Source organism: Bemisia tabaci, chromosome 10 (genome assembly GCF_918797505.1).
Source record: "Bemisia tabaci chromosome 10, PGI_BMITA_v3".
NCBI lineage: Eukaryota > Metazoa > Arthropoda > Insecta > Hemiptera > Aleyrodidae > Bemisia > Bemisia tabaci.
This window is the reverse complement of record NC_092802.1, coordinates 12,064,696-12,081,414: the sequence shown is the minus strand read 5'-3', so window position 1 is coordinate 12,081,414 and position 16,719 is coordinate 12,064,696. Positions and strand designations below refer to the sequence as shown.

General features: G+C 40.0%; 1 protein-coding gene across 2 annotated transcripts in view; it reads right to left on the bottom strand.

The window, feature by feature from the left end:
* LOC109044655 (gamma-aminobutyric acid receptor alpha-like) overlaps window positions 1-16,719 on the bottom strand; it is a 164,974-nt gene that overhangs the window by 110,184 nt on the left and 38,071 nt on the right. For both annotated transcript variants that reach the window (XM_072305092.1, XM_072305091.1), the window contains exon 2: window positions 13,674-13,789. Coding sequence is in view for 1 of the 2 variants with exons in the window: in XM_072305091.1 (XP_072161192.1) it covers window positions 13,674-13,789 (116 nt within the window). In the remaining variant the exon portion in view is untranslated. The remainder of the gene's footprint in view (window positions 1-13,673; window positions 13,790-16,719) is intronic.

Here is a 16,719-nt window from a genome sequence, read left to right as displayed (position 1 = left end):
GCTTCAGAGCAGAGCGCGAGGAGTCCCGAGTTCAGTATTGTTTCGGTGGTCACTTGGTGCGTGGACCTTGGTGCCACGCTCAAACCCAAGTAGAGTCGCCCGACCGATATTCCATGATTTTTTTAATCGTTAGATGCTGTTGTGCCAATTGTGCAATGTGCTGATCTTCTGCGAAGAAAATCACGTCAATTTCAGAACGAGTATTCTCTTTCTTTGCCCCCTCCCCCCTCTTTTTATCCCTTTTTTCTACACCTGGATCTCGCAAGGAGGCTTGATCCGAGGGATCTTTATCCCTCGCTATCGCCACCTTCTCCGAGGTCCCCCCCCCCCTTTGCTCTCGCGTCGGAGATTTGATCCGAGGGACATATCCCTCGCCATCGCCTCCGTCCTCGAGGGCCTTCCCCTTCTCTTTCCCAGGATAACTCTGGACGATACCGCATCATTACAATACGGTATTTTCCTTAAGTATGACAGATCACTTAAAGATAAAACATCGCGTGGATTAAACATGAAATTGAGAATTTTAATGTCGCCAGATGTACTCTGATAAAATCCAAATTCTCGGCGCTTGCCCATTTCCCTCTAATTTATTTAGAATATTTCATTCGTGATTCAACATAGAAAATTGAAGGGGAAAAATCAGTAATTTTGTAAGAAAAACTAGTATATCATGGAGGTAACTTAGCAGCACACAAGTGCTTGTAAGGTATTTTCTGCAAGCTCAGCAGAACACTACTGCCCTGCTAAGAAAGAGCTTAGTATGCTACAACACTCAGCAGGAAAAATAAGGCTCAGCCCAAGTTGTTTTACTTTGAATTCTTACTATACGCGTTTTGAAGAACAATACTTGAAGTCATTACAAGAATTGAAAAATATTAGTGCAAAACGCATGTAAACTACGCCAGGTGAAAACGTCCATGTAAAAATGCTCAATGTAAAATGTTCATTGTCCTAATGTCCATGTTAACATGCGCAGAATACAATATGTCCGCCAGGAGCGAGACGATCCACGTTATAAACGTCTATAGCGTGATAAAAAGTCCTTCAGGGGCAAAGTACCGACCGTAAAAATGAAATGACAAATCCAATAAGTTCATTTTGGAATTGAACAATTACCTTGGGTGTTGCCAGATTTATTTGCAAAATGTATAAACCGTTGATATACTTTTTACCATGGACATTATTTCGCGGTTAGAAATATTCTTGAAATTTGCCGTAGAAGGATCTATTATCACACTTGCATTTATGCGTAGCGTGGATCATACTCAAGGTGTACGTATTTTTTTACCGGATTTTAGGGGTTATGCCTCCTGGCCGTCCATTGGCGGATCCAGCAAATTGGCAACATTGTCTTTTTTCCATTTAAACCTATAGAAATGTATCGATTCTTAGAGGGGCCAGGTGCTTTAACAAGAATCGATTATTTAGCATGGGATTAAATGGAAGCATCCCGGTGTTGCCAAATTTCTGGATCCGCCTCTGTGGCTGTCACGCAGTCCAATCTCCGGAAGAAGCTTTGCAGACCTCTTTGAATCAAGCTAAAAAAGGCGGGCTCATCTAGGAACCATCTCCTGTCACTAGCCGCAAAAATAATGAAGATTCGCCCTGGATTGATCTTTAAATTGAGTTGTGACAAATTATAAACATTTATATTGCTGAAATGGGAGAATCCACAACTTTATCCATAGTATAACAAAGCCGGGACATGTATTAGAAATCTGCATATATTCGGCTCATTTAAAAGCTGTTTTCTATCGATAGCCACAAAAATCATGAAACTCAGCCCAGTAGAATGGTAAAACGGACTGTGACAGCAATGATAATTTAGAGGGCCAAAGCGCTTAAAGTAATGTTAACTGGAGCGTATTACAGCGAAAAAAAAGTGAAGGTGATCTAACATTCTGGATGTAAAAAAAGTGTGCGAGAACTTATAAAATTCTGAATTACCTGCCGCAGCAGTTAGTTTTACATCTTGGTATCGCTAAATTAACTGCTGCAGCGAATGATTCAGCATTTCTCGCACACTTTTTTCGCATCCAGAATGTTAAATCAACTTCACTTTTCTTTTGGTGGTACAATGGACGTTTCATATTGAATATATTTTCTTAACTGGAACAATTTGTCACTATCCTGACGTAAGAACGTATCTCGATTTCCACTTGAGCTCCAGAAAACATGAACTTATATGTAAAAGAAGGCTCATGTGGAAATCGAGATACGCCCCTACGTCAGAGGAGCTACGAATTGAGGGGCTTGGAGGACAAAGCGCATACGTGCAGTTTTTGACAAAATTGAGCTTTTAACGATTCCAAGTCAAACTGGTCTTAATGCATATTCTGTGAAAAATTCACTCACGAATGCCAATGTTTCAGCATTGAAAAGTCAGTTTCAAATTTCTTTTCACCATAAAAATTCGTGTAATTTCGAAACTTCAAACGCGTATTTCTCGAAATAGCAAGAACTGCACCTTATGCGCCTTGTTCTCCAAGCCCCTGCAATGGGCCTGTTGCAAACTTTTGCTAGAGCAAAAATAAGAGTTGTTTCTTGTAGATAATGCCTCAAAAATCACGATGAGCGCATCGGCAAAGTCTGAAATGCACTCATAACTTCACAATCTGCGTAAGAAAGTTGCGTTTTTTTAAGCTTCCCGCTTCAAAAACGATACTACGGCACAGGTGAACATTTTGTTAGAGGAGTCGCTCCATCGTCGGCGATATTCATCATGGCCGACGCTTGCGCGCAGTTCCGCGCGTAATTCGAGGAGAGTTCAAGGTCAATCAATTCGGGCGTGGAAAATATGTACGTTAACACGCCGATTGTTATCTGGTCTAATCCAGTTCAGGTGTTATCTCGTCCCATCACACTTGTTTTGGCGGATTGGCGTCGGCCATGATGAGTATTGCCGACGATGGAACGACTCCTCTTACAAAATGTTCACCTGTGCCGTAGTATCGTTTTTGAAGCGGGATGCTCAAAAAACCGCAAATTTCTTACGCAGACTGTGAAGTTATGAGTGCATTTCAGACTTTGCCGATGCGCTCATCGTGATTTTTGAGGCATTATCTATAAGAAACAACTCTTATTTTTGCTCTAGCAAAAGTTTGCAACAGGCCCATTATTAAAATAAATATACTTTACTAGGATCCTTAATTTCCCCGTGGTTTCAAACAAAATGCAATCATTTAAATGTCAATCATTAATTGGACCACATTTTGCAATTAGGAACTATAAATTCTGGCTCAGTATACAAACAAAGTATGAACCGTTAGTTTCCTTATGCACATAAGAGTTTTTTTCGGATGAGCCAGAAATTATAGTTCCTAATTGCAAAATGAAGTCCAATTATTTGCACTCAATTATGCGTCGGCCTTGTCCTCCAAGCCTCTCAATTGTACAGGACACATTAATCGAGCACAAGATAAACACGAGACCGGTTTGTTAAAAGTCATGTAATACAGCCAAGAATGAGTTCAATTTTCTAAGGAAGCATATGCTCTACTGTGATCCTCCTAGCTGATCGAATCACCCTCGAAAAAGGAAATTGATTTGTCGACTGATGGCCGGACGGAGGCTATATTTGGCGACATCGGGAGCTCTCTATCATCCTTTACGAGCTCTGCCAAAAGTTATCGCAGTTTCATTGCTCCGTTTTATTTTTAACGTTCCGATGTAGATTGTTTAAATGAAACAAACGGCCGTGTGAGCGCGCAATAAACGCTCCGAGCGCGCGCGACTCATCTCCACTTTTATGCATTTTTGTCGTAAAATTTTATTCACCGCCGCCGCGGCCACTTTGCGGGGAAACCTCGGCAGTTGCGTCTAACATCCGCCCAAGGCGTGATTTCCCACAATATCGGGAAAAACGTCGTATAGACTCGCAGACGATGCCGCTTCGAAGAAAAATTCTCGGCGTTTTTACCAAGGTTCGTTGGTACCTTTACCATCTCACTTATTTTTACAAATTATTGGTAATTTTACCAAGACAGACTGGCAAGTTTACCTAAAATCTGGTATTTTTACTGTTTTTTCAGATAAGAATACCACTTTTATTGGTAATCGATTCCCGGTAACTTTGCCATTTTATCTCGGTAATTCTACCACAGTCGATAAAAAATATTGGCGTTTTTACCAAGGTCCAGTAAAATTACCAAGAAAGTTCAAAGAGTTTACCGAGATTTCTGGGTAAAATTATCAATTCCATAAACAGTAATTTTACCAGGAAAAAACTTTGATCAAATAGATCCCTGAATTCTTGGTAATTTTACCCTTTTCATAGTAAATACACCGAGATTTTTTTCAGTGTGGTGCAGTTCAAAGGATTCCTTCAAAATGAGTCAGTTGCGGTGGTCACAGAAAAATTGAATTGCATTTTGCAAAAAGGAACCACAAGCATTCCAATGTCGCCGAGATTGTGCAACTTCTTCACCTAGCAAATAGAAACTGATCACCCCAACAAGTTTTATCTTTACTCCCAATAAACTATGAATTCAAGTCAAAAATTATCGTTGTAAATTCAATTTTTTTCATGATTTCTGTAAATTTTTGTGAAGAATTTATGTTGCACAATCCCAGCAACATTGGAATGCTCTTCATTCCTTTTCGCAAAATGCAATTCAATTGATGCTCGCTTCTCGTAGATTACCTAAAAATAATAAGATATGTCCAAACCGCAAGTTTCTATGTTCAATATTAACCGTGATATCGCCCTTTGAAAAGTCGAGTTTTTGACGTCATCCACCGCGGTAGTGACACCTTGGTTTCTTCTACCTTGCTTTCAACCGAGTTTCACGGTGAGTAACCAGAGCAAATGTGTATTTCCCTGACTGATGAAATCAGGGTGAAAGAAACCAAGGGTATCACTACCGCGGTGGATGACGTCAGAAACCCGACTTTTCAAAGGGCGATATCTCGGTTAATATTGAACGTAGATAGTTGTGGTTTGGACAAATTTTGTTATTTTTAGCTTATCTACAAGAATTAAGCATCAAAACACAATCCTGTGACCAGCGTAACGGACCCATTCTCTCGGATTTAAACTTCCCTCTCGGCCCGCAAAAAATACGAGGACCTCTGAGTTTTTTGATATTACATCCACACTGAAAAAATAAAGTTACGGTCTATATAGACATACCGTTAGTTCCGGGCTCAGAGGCTACACGCTTCGGGTGCTGGAGGTGGCTTAGGTTGCTGGGTGCTATGCCCGGAGCTTTTTTGTGTTAAAGAGGAGCAGTTTTTCTAAAATACTTGAAATTCTGCAGGAAAATATCCGTGAATATCCTTTAAAATAAATATTTCGTCGAAGAAAATTCGGCAACCCTCGGATTTTCCCGCATTTACTTAGCACGGTAGCTTGGAGGTATCGCAAGCAGCGGCTGCAAAATTTTTGTAGCTGTCTTCTCTGTAATGAATGCACGTGAGGTTTACAATTTCAGTATCTCGTTCGGTCGACGGGGTTTTTTTTACGCTTTCATACTCCCGCGCTTTTTATTACCGGGTTGGTGATCTTTTATTCTCTAAGAAGGGGCATTTTCTGCACGGTCATGAATGCATGCACCTCATTTTGGTTTGAAAATTCATCAGTTATGACGATAAATGGTGACGGTAAAGCAAACATCCGCGAGAAATTATCGACAAGAACGGACTTCAAGAAAATACTTCTTTTTTACACGAGTCAACCGAAGAGAAAATGAGAGCCCTCGTTGAATAGCAGAAGCGCGTGAGCAGTTGAGCACCCGATCTTCCCACGCTTGCTTCTCAGCCAATCAGATACCTGACGACCACTTTTGGAATTCTTGTGGAAAATAATATGGGAAATCAAAACCATGCACGCCCTCTAGTCAGAGGGGCGACCAAATGCAAGTTAAGTTTGGCAGTCGAAGGAACGGACACAATGTATGCTACAAGAATGGAGATGGATTGCCGAAGCAGGGCAGCAGAAATATCTGCAAGGGATCGAACGGGCTTAAAGATCATGGAAGTGGAAAATGATATCTTATTCGACGGTATGACTAATTATGACGAAATGAAGGTTGCCAAAAAATATGCTTGTTTGGGTCGTTCCTGTAAGGAAACAAAGGAGATGCCCACTGAAAGGGTGTGGTCAACAGGGTGTTCCGATTTTCCAAAAGTCCGACTCCACCGAGTTTTTGAAATGGAATATTCAAAGCTCATGATCTGCATCCGTTATTAAAATGAAGATGAATTTATAGGCAAGCCCAAGAATCCAACATCTTTAGTGACAGAATATTGATGGATTCATGTTCTGCACTTAAAAATACAACTGAAAAATGATCCTAACGTTATGAATATGACAGGTCGTTCGGCAATTTTCTCACATTAGGCCAAACACTGTTGTCAATTCGAGCCGTATAAGTATGTTTTGTTCTCCTGAACTATAGTAAGTAAGTCTTCCAATAATGAACACCCATACCAAACCTGCGAATTTTCAATAGAACCGTAACCAATGTATGTAATTGGACTCCATTTTGCAATTAGGAACTATAATTTCTGCCTCATCTAGAAAAACACTTATGTGCATAGGGAAACTAATGAAGCTTATGTTGTTCATAAATTGAGCCAGAAATTGTAGTTCCTAATTGCAACATGCAGTTCAATTTTTATTTTCGTCACTAAAATCAGCATCATCATGGCGATCATTCTCTCCAAAATGAATTGAACAGTTATGTCTAGCTAAATTCTTTGAACAGCTTTTGCCAAGAAATCCACGGTTGCAGATGCTTCCTTAAGATATATCACTCTTAGTGAGTAGAAGAAATCTAAAAATCCTGGAATCGCTGGAAAATGCCGTTGAAATACTATCCCAGTAATCTCGTCAAATTTAGTCAATGAATAAGTAAAGTTCGTCAAGTGCACTCATCCTAGAAGGAGCATTAGTGCAGCTGTAAGAGATAACCTTTACAGCTGGTCTCATTTAACTGCTTCAGATTCGCGATTATAAGATCTCTTCTGTTGGTTGGTCTTTCAGATCCTACAAAGAAAAAGAGATCTAGGTTAGAGAATTAAATACTCTCAAGTTTTACAGTTAATTACATTTGAAAGTAAAATTCAAGTTTTCAAAGACATTCAAAATGACCATGAACACCTTTGTACAAAAAACGGAAAAAAAGGAGATCTGTTTGAGTTTATAAGAAGTGGCGCAATATTGCGGATAGTTCAATGAACCGAGACCCAAGTAAAGCCTTGGTTTGCTGCAGCCTAGAAAGGTTTTTTCCTCACCCTTTCACCCTCTCAACCCTCCTCTCACCCCATCACCTTTTGTTGATAGTTGTTCGACGACTTTTTTAATTTCCTCCGACGCCACTTCAGAACTAGAGTACCTATATACGGAGAGTACGGACATGCCGGTTATTTTGAGGTTAGGTCATGGGTCTTTTAGGGCCAAAAAGGCAGCCAATTCATTTCACATTTAATACGAACCGTCCCTCGTGAAGCACGTATTTGACTTAGTTTTTGCATAGATTTACTAATTTTTTCGGAAGAACGATCATTTATTATCATTCTTGGCCAAATAGCCACCTTGGTTTGATACTGGAATCTGACGATCTCTGTGCGGAGAAAATTCTGAAAAAACTTCAAGGAATGATTTCAATTTGTTCTGTTGTGTCTTCTTTACTTCTTTGAACAAATAATATAGAGGCAGAGATTTTCAGACACCGCAAATAAGATATGTGAGATAGCCGACTTGCGGATGTGATTTACATACTTCTGACATTCTTAGAACAGAGACTGAGAGTGACGGAAAAAAAGGAGTTACGTACGCGCCAGGAAAAATCTCGTTAAAAGCGTTGATATTAGCTTTCTTTGAATCCCAAGGATCATGTTCGATGCCTGTTCCTATTGCAGGATGGTCAAGGGTTACGACAATGTCTCTCCTCCGTTTTTCTTGTTAACATGTAAATTCGTTGAAATATCTAAGCTCACGTCACATGTGAATGGAATGTAGATAATTACTGTCTGAATCTGTGTTTACAATCCCCTCTGTGTCATCACCTTCGACTCATATTGAAGGTGAAACTACTGGACCACCAATCTAGTTAGCGGCGTTTAAAAATCTCCGAGGAATCTCCATTTCAATTTTTTGAAGGATGAGATAAGATAATTATTTTATTTTTACCGTTTAACAAGTCTGTTTATCAAGTTCATAACAAGATGTAGATTTTTTGAAAGAGAATAAATCAATAACAATCCTTGAAGTTTTTGCAGAGGTTTCGTCTCGCAGAGGGAGAAAATCACTGAAGTTTTTAAGAGTTGACGTTGAGTAAATTTCTAAATAAAAGATGAGGTGTGACTGGAGACCAAGTTACGTGGTCTGGTAGTTTTACCATCGATATCTGCATTAGGAAACTATTGACAAACTTTTTTTTCCATGGCCGAGGTGGAAATGCGCCTCACGTTGATTCTAAAAGTGCCAGAAGATCGGTTCCTTACAAGAAAATGAGTGCAACTATTCGTGTTTGATCACTGTTCGTTTTGCATAGCCGAAAAAATGAAGGAGTTTCAGTTTTTTTCTGACCTCGCCTCGTAGCGATACGAGTTGCGCATGGGTGCGAATACCGACGGCTACTGAGATGCTCAGTTAATATTAAGGTACTAAAAAAGCAAGAAGTTATTATCAATTGGGTGGCCTACGACCAAAATCGGTCTATTTGCATCTTAAATTGCGTGAATTCCCCTGCAGTATTTTATTTTTATCTACTGAAAACTGCAACATATCAACGATGTAAGTCCGTAACAATGCATATGTCGCAGGCAGTCATCAATCGCCGGCAATATGCAAGCTCCGTACTTGTCAATTCGTCAAATCGCATTTACAATAATATCAATAAAGTAAAGGTTACTTTAGCGAAGAAATGCAAGGCACGACCTCAGCTTGGAACGCCTTCAAATCCAGCGATACTCTCCGCTTTGCCAACGAGTTAATATAGTTGCTTAACCAAACCAAACCCTACGATAGCCGTCGATAGCCGTCGATAGCCGTCGATAGCTCACTCTATAATATTGAGTCTTATACAACGCCTGCGGGCTGATTGCTGAAATTGAAGACAAAGAAGACTTGAGGAGTATTGAGCAATCCCATTGCTTGGAATGGACGATTCTTAAAGACTAAGGGAGAAAATGATCAACTACCTATCGGGTCACTCGTGGGTTGCAATAGTTACTCTATTCCCTACGTCCTTTGTCCATTGCAACCGCCCGCTTCCACCAATAGGATCCCTTCATATCCTTTTTGTCTTCTTTGTCTATAGCTTTGTCTATCAATTTCAACAATCAGCCCCCTAAGGCGCAAAGTTTGGAGGTTTGTCGGGTGCATTTTAACTCCGATGCACAGCTAGCCGTTTTTACCCGACGATTTTACGGTGACAAACAGTCCATAAATTATCACCACCTGTCAACGTCTGCCGAGTGAAAAATTACGAGTTTAATTATTTCAACATCGGAACAGCGCGTGCATTTGGTTGTTAATGTGAATTATTCCTCGCCTATCATCTCATTAAATATGTCCACACGTACTGGACACAAATTAATGTACATCAGGGAACAATTGCAGTGCACCACCCTCAGCAAGTTTTGACCGTCACGGAAAGTTTTCCGATTGGAAATCCGTCGAACGCTTGGAACAAAAAATTCCACAGATTTTTTGGGTATTCAGAAAAAAACAGTAACATTTTTTTAAAAAAATTGCGTGCTTGGTTTTTTTTTTTTTAAAAAATTCAACTGTTAGTAACAATTCTCAATTCTTCGGATCAAATTGCCAAATTTTCTCACACACAAAACAAATTTACAGGGGGCCTTGTGAGTATATGTGAGAGTTTAATTTTTCAGAGAATTTCATCCGCAATTTGAGCTCCAGTATGTGAAAATTTAAGAAGAAATATTCATAGATGGACGTATTTCTATCAAACAGAACTATGTGTGGGTGGGAAATATGGAGTGCTCTCATTACATCTAGGGCCATAAGAATGAATGTGAATTATAAAGTACCAGTGACGTCAGCGGCGACGATGGAGGAGTGTGCTCGACGATCCGAGTCTCTAACTCATGAGCCCTATCCACAACGTTATTGTCCCATGTCCACGGCTCATGAGTTACGAACACAGATTGGCACATAGTTCCGTTTGGTGACTTTAAAAACCCGCTTTTCCAATTCTTCAATAGGAATCAAGCCCACTTTTACATTGTTTCTTATCCAGCTCACCACGAGCACACCCCATCTTTCCCACCCTAACATAGTTCTGTTTGGTAGAAATATGTCCAAATTACTCAGAGACAAGAGACCCTCCACAGGTCAACAGCCGAAAAAAGAGTGATGACTGTTGCTCCCTTATAATTGTCCATATGAAAGTGTTGACTGTTGAATCCCCGAAAGTAAAAACTTTCACCTGTCGCATAAAGAGGCCAGTGGAGGGTATCCCGTCTCTGAAATTACCTAATAAATGAATGTTTCGTATGGAGAAATTTAGCAACAACTGGATGTTCATACGGCGTTCTTTCTTAGCACGGCAGTGCAGTTCTACGTCAAGACAGAGCAGGGCGGCAGTGGCGCACGTCACAAGGGAAAATTAAAAGGATGAACCGATCAGAACAGCCTGTCATCTCGGCTCTACCACGCTCACCCCGATTGTTAGCACAGAGAATCCTTTATTCCTCCCGAGCAGGATGTTTATGAATGCGATAATGCATCGCAGCCACGACACGCAAAAACGTCACAACCCGACCATGAACCCCTCGTGAATCTGCGGTTTTCGCTGCGGACTGCACAATGCAACCCGGATGCAAATCGCGCGATTAAAAGAGGAATAATGGAGAGAGAAAACAAAAACAAAAGAATCGAAAGACTGCCGAGTAACGAGGCGATGGAATTCTTCATCAATCCGCCTGAGAGGCATGAAAAAGGAAAATCTTCATTACGTAGCGGCGCACAGTGGACCGAGTTAGTAGGAGAGGTTGGATAAAATTTGGAAACTTTAATCGCTTATAGCTCCGTTTATACAAAACTTTGATGTTCACTGGAAAAAAAAGTCGCTTGGAGCTAGAGTCCAGGCTCTTAAAAATATTGACAAGAAAAAATAATTTCGATTCAATCGGATTTTAGCTAAAATTAAGGAACCAAGCCTCTTAATTTAAGCGGATTTTGTTTTGATTCAAGCAAAAATCCCATTGAATCAAGAGTATAACCAAGCCTCTTAATTTAAGCGGATTTCGTTTTGATTCAAGCAAAAATCCGATTGAATCAAGAGTAATTTTTCTTGTCATTGTTTTCAAGAATCTGGACTCTAGGTCCAAGCGACTTTTTTCCCCAGTGTTCTAAAAGTGGTTCCATTGGTTTCCTCGTGAAATTTCCCTCTCAAAACATTATTTAAAGTCGAAAATGTGACGAAATTGACATCAAAATTTGCAGTTCTAGACAAAAATATCATGTCCAACCTCTCTAATTGACTCGATCCACTGCTGTGGGCCGGGGTGTTTTAAATTTTCGGGAAAGTTGCGCCTTTTTAACTGTACATTTATCGGTTTCTCAGTTATTTTTTCGTGTTTTTAATGTACGCATCGTTTCCTACGCGTCATTTGCCATTGGACAATGTATTCGCCAGTCAAAATTCATTAATGACTTAGTGGCCTACTTCATTAAGGAAAACTCAACATTTCTCATGAACTTGCAAGCACGCTGCCGTGACAGCGAATTTTCTTCTGAAAGCTCCCCTTTAAACTAGAAATAAGACGAGACAAACATCAAAATTAGCAGTTTAAGTAAAATATGTCATGTCCGAACTCCCTAATGGAGATGTTGCATGTGTGAGGAATTTGCGATTTGACTACCGATTTCTATGTAAAAGTTCGCGAGAAACACGATGGTTTCACTGGTTTTCTCTGAAATCAACTTCCAAGCTCAAAAAAGCTCTCAAGTTGAGGCCAAAATGGAGGGGATATCCCACGCTATCCTGAGAGTCCACCTCTACATCAAAACAAACTCTCCATTCAAAGATAAGGAGCAAATACATTGACAGGGCTGCCACCTTATTTGGGGACGCTAAATCTGAAAACACGGCAACCTTGCTTATGTATTTGCTCCCTATCTTTGAATGGAGAGTTTGTCTTGATGGAGAGGTGGACTCTCAGGATAGCGTGGGATATCCCCTCCATTTTGGCCTCAACTTGAGAGCTTTTTTAGAGCTTGGGAGTTGAATTCAGAGAAAACCAGCGACACTATCGTGTTTCTCGCGAACTTTTACGTAAGAATCAGTAGTCAAATCGCAAATCCCTCACACATGCAACATCTCCATTAACTCGATCCACTGCGCGGCGGTGCGCCAAGGGTACGAGTAATAATGTTTAACGAGGGGCTGCGGGGGGTGGATCGGGTGCAAGTGTGCAAAAAAAGGGGTAACAGGACCCCTTGAGAATTCAAAGGGAGGGGGGCTTCACAATACGTCACTCCGCTGGCACAATCACGTAACTCCTCTTTCATCTAAACCCTTGATATTATGGCGTCGCACGCACGACTGAGCTAATTTCAAAGTGCGGATACGCTTTTTTGTCGGATGAATAGCGAACTTTGCATTGTGACGTCACTTTCGATACGGAAGTGGGTAAGCCCTCCGCGTAAGATTGAGAAGACAATTAGGGAAATTAATTCATGAAAATCCTGTCAACGGTGCTCAGTGAACTCCCAGCGATGCTGAGGTCATAAAAAATTCAAAAATTTCCGCACCGTGAATTAATTCGGCGCGGGAAGGAGGGATAAAAGGAAGGGTTTGCTCTGACGAGACCGCAGTGGTGCATATATTTGTATGCGGTTCGCGTTTGTCGATGTTTTATGCACGGCTTCCGAGTTTTTTGTCCTCGCCATAAGTGCGCGGCTCCCGGCAGTTTTAATTTCTTTGAATAATATATTGATGGCTAAACTTGTAAACCACGCTCCTCGATCGAGCCGTATTGAAGCTCTCGCTACTGTTTTCTTTTCCGAAGCTAAACGAACCATTGTTATTATATCTAAAAGTTTCACAGAAAAATGCGTCGAATATAGTACTCCTTCACCCGAAAAAAGAAACAGGCGTTTTTTGCCAAACCTAATAAAAAGCACCGGGAATATTGAATATTCCGGAGTCTGGTGTGCTTTGGAAAAATCCCCGAAGCTATCTTTGGCCTCAGCAGTAAAAATGCAGTAGACTGGGGGGCTGCGCCGCTGCGCCCCTTGACCTCTACACTGCCGTGCTAAGGAAGAACGCCGTATGAACATTCAAGAGTTGCCAAATTTACTTCGATAATATGTTTATTTTTGAGGAAAGTTGTGAATATTTTTCCGTGAAATTTTCAGGGACTTTAGGTGAAGTTGCGAAGAAAATTATCTGAAAAATTGGCAGGAAAATATTCATAAGTTTACCAAGAAATTCATGTTTTATCAAAAGAAATTTGGCAACGCCTGAAGGTTCATACGGCGTTCTTCCTTAGCACGGCAGTACTCGTCTCGACCCCCTTCTGAGGTCCGCTTTGCGGACATCCTACTTTCGACTCCGATCTTGTTTTCCATCATCATTAGTCGCAAACCCTAATAGATAGCACACAATGAGAAGAACAAGCAAATTTAGGATGCACCGAAAATAATTATCAATAAAATAAAAAAATACGGCGTTAATTAAAGTTATTCCACTTACACGTTCTCGGTAGTTGTCCGATTTGCTGAAGACGAGTAAAACTTGAAAATGACCAACAGCAACTGGGACTGGATGGCCAGAAGCATGGTCAACTCATGAGTCTCAGCTTGATGAATCTGGAACATAATCGTCAACTACTCAGTGATTTCATTTTATTTTATTCAATAAAAGAGTCTACCTGCGTAAGCGATTATTTTTACGAGAGTCATCCAAGTATTAAAGTCCTTAATTTTTAATTTTTCGAGCGAGGAACGATACATTAAATGATAAAAAATGCGCATTAGACATACTTTCATGAAGCTTAAAAACAAACCTAATACAGTAAAAGCTCGCTAAGTCGAACTACGGTTAAGACGAAATGTCGATTAAGTCGAATTTTTTTTTCGATCCCTAGACACGTTCATAAATGAAATGGAGAACCGGTTAAGATGAATTTCCGCTTAAGTCGAATTTTTTGTCGGCCCCTACACAATTCGACTTAGCGAGCTTTCACTGTATATACAAAAACGGTTGGGGAACTTATGGAAAATTGAAAGTCATTGAGAATTCCTATACCGTCGTTGGCGTTTGCTGGTGAATCGCATCAAAGGTTTCCAATACATTTCTCACAATAAAAAATAGCTGGTATCAAAAATGCTGTATTCCTTCTGATATTCTAAGTCGTAGCTTTAAATTGAAATGTTTGTTTGATATTTTCTTATAGTTTGATCAGTGAGCGTATCAGTTTTGTTTCTTTTCAAAACAAAGATTGCTATCCGCAGCACGAGTTCACCCATTTGCTCACCTTAGCATGTAATTTTGACGCAGAGATCCGTCATTTTATATCATAGTTTTTGAAAATCTTAAAAATACTAATCACACTAAGTAGTTTTCAAAATAGGTTTTACATTACTGTTGAAGGAAACAAAATAATATGGTATTTTTTTTTATTCCTTTTAAATTTTTTATTATATTTTTTATATACATTATTATTATCATCAAAATGTGTGTTCATTTAGGACACCTAAATAACATGCCAGAACCTCAATTTACTGCACTCAAAAAACAATTATGGGAAGAGTGACTTACCGGCCGAGTTATGGATCATGGAGCCATAAAATATGTATAGTTCGTGGAGCCATACTTATAGGTTCACGACCAACAAAGTATGGCTCAGAAAGCCATACTGTAGACGGTCAGTCACTTTGGTTAGAAATTATAGATCTCCGAGCCATTTTTTATGGGTCTCAGAGTCATACCTTTTTTTGAGTGTATACTTTGTTGACCTGTATGTTTTCAAAGAGTGTATTTTTAACATTCGAGCATCCACGTATACAATTGTGTTGGTTGGTTTATTGCATTGGAATGGGAGTGAAAATTTAAATGGATGGAGATAGGAATTTACATCTCTCTATTGATATTAGATGAAGAGAGTTTGCATGCAGAACAGTCAACATTCTATTCACGGGGATAAATAGCCTTTTCCGATCCTTAGAGCATACGAGATGTTATTGTGTTTATTTTCAACTTATCCCATAACTTAGTAATTAAACGTAACGCGAGAAAAAATCCGCACCCGCTCGTCAGCTTCATCTAAATGAAAACTGCGCGCGCCAAGTTGAGAGCGGCGTCTCGAGCCTGTTCGCTTTCAATGCGAACAGATATAACCTAGCCATTGAGTAATTAACATTTAACCCAATTATAACTGATGAGGCAGGAATTCCAAACAAGTTGAGCGCAACTGGTCGGTGATCAGATTGTACTTTCAATTGAACATATTCATGCTAAAAGGAACTAAGTGCAGAGGGATTGCGTGTAACATAGTTCCTTTTAGCATAAATACATCCAATGGACCACAAGACAAGGTACGAATTTCAGCATTCTGATACATGTTTCTTAACCAATATTTCACGTAGAACACGATGCGCACAACAAAAATTACCGAAATCAACTCCTTAGGAGGATATTTAATGATTCTTGATGCGTGAATTAAAACCACCCGCTCATGAAAACTCAATGCTCTACGTGACTCACATCGCGCGCTAAATGTTATCATAACAGTCTCTTCGATATAAAAATCTGGCAACCTCAATCTTGACGCTTTGGCTCAGCTATAACAAATTGCTTTTAGTTTGAACAACAACTGATGGTGGGAAATGAAAATTGTTCGATAATGAGAAGCTTGCTGAGACCATTGTAGTGCGCGATTTGACTCACGTAGTGCTTTGAGTTTCTTGTGAGCGGGCAGTTCAAATTCCTCGTGACCGATGTGAATTAAAAACGTTAATATCTTCGTTAGAGGTTGGTTTCAGCAATTTTCTATGCGCGAATCGTGTTTAACGTGAAATTCTGGTTGAGAAACATGTATCAGATTGCTTAAATGCGCACCTTGTCTAGTGATCCATTGCTGTGGGTAGAGTATCTATGTATTGAGAGTATGGACATGCCGGTAATTTTGAGATTACCTAGGTCATGGAGCTTTTTGAGCCCAAAAAGACAGCAAACCTATGAATTTAAATTATCCAGAGTGATTTTGTATTACAATTTCTACGGTTCGTCGTTTGTAAAGCAAACATTCGACCTAGTTTTTACATAAATTTACTCATTTTGGCGGGAGAACGCTCATTCTTGAACATTATCGGCCATCTTGGTGTGATATTGCAATATGAAGATTGGCAGTGACATTTTTTGTATTAGAAGGTTAGCTACTCTTTTGGCTCAGAGATCTCCATATGTCGAAATGTTCGCACTCTTTCGGTTATAAGTCCTCTAGTTTATGTTTTTAACATGACAACTCCTGGTTGAAAGCCCATCATGGTCAGACTGTAATAATGGGATATTTTTCTTTTAATCACCTATCTAAAAATTTTTCCTCGGGAAGTTCGGTACATGTAAGTTTAGTAAGTTCAATAAGCGTTTCACGCCAACTGACTGACTGCACTGCGTTGGGCGCAATGCGAGAGGTATCCATGCAGTCTTGTAGGCGCTAATATGCGTGCCATGCCGACTGCACTGTTTGACGCAATGCGTGAAGTTTTCCTACAGTCTTGCAGGCGCTAATATGCGT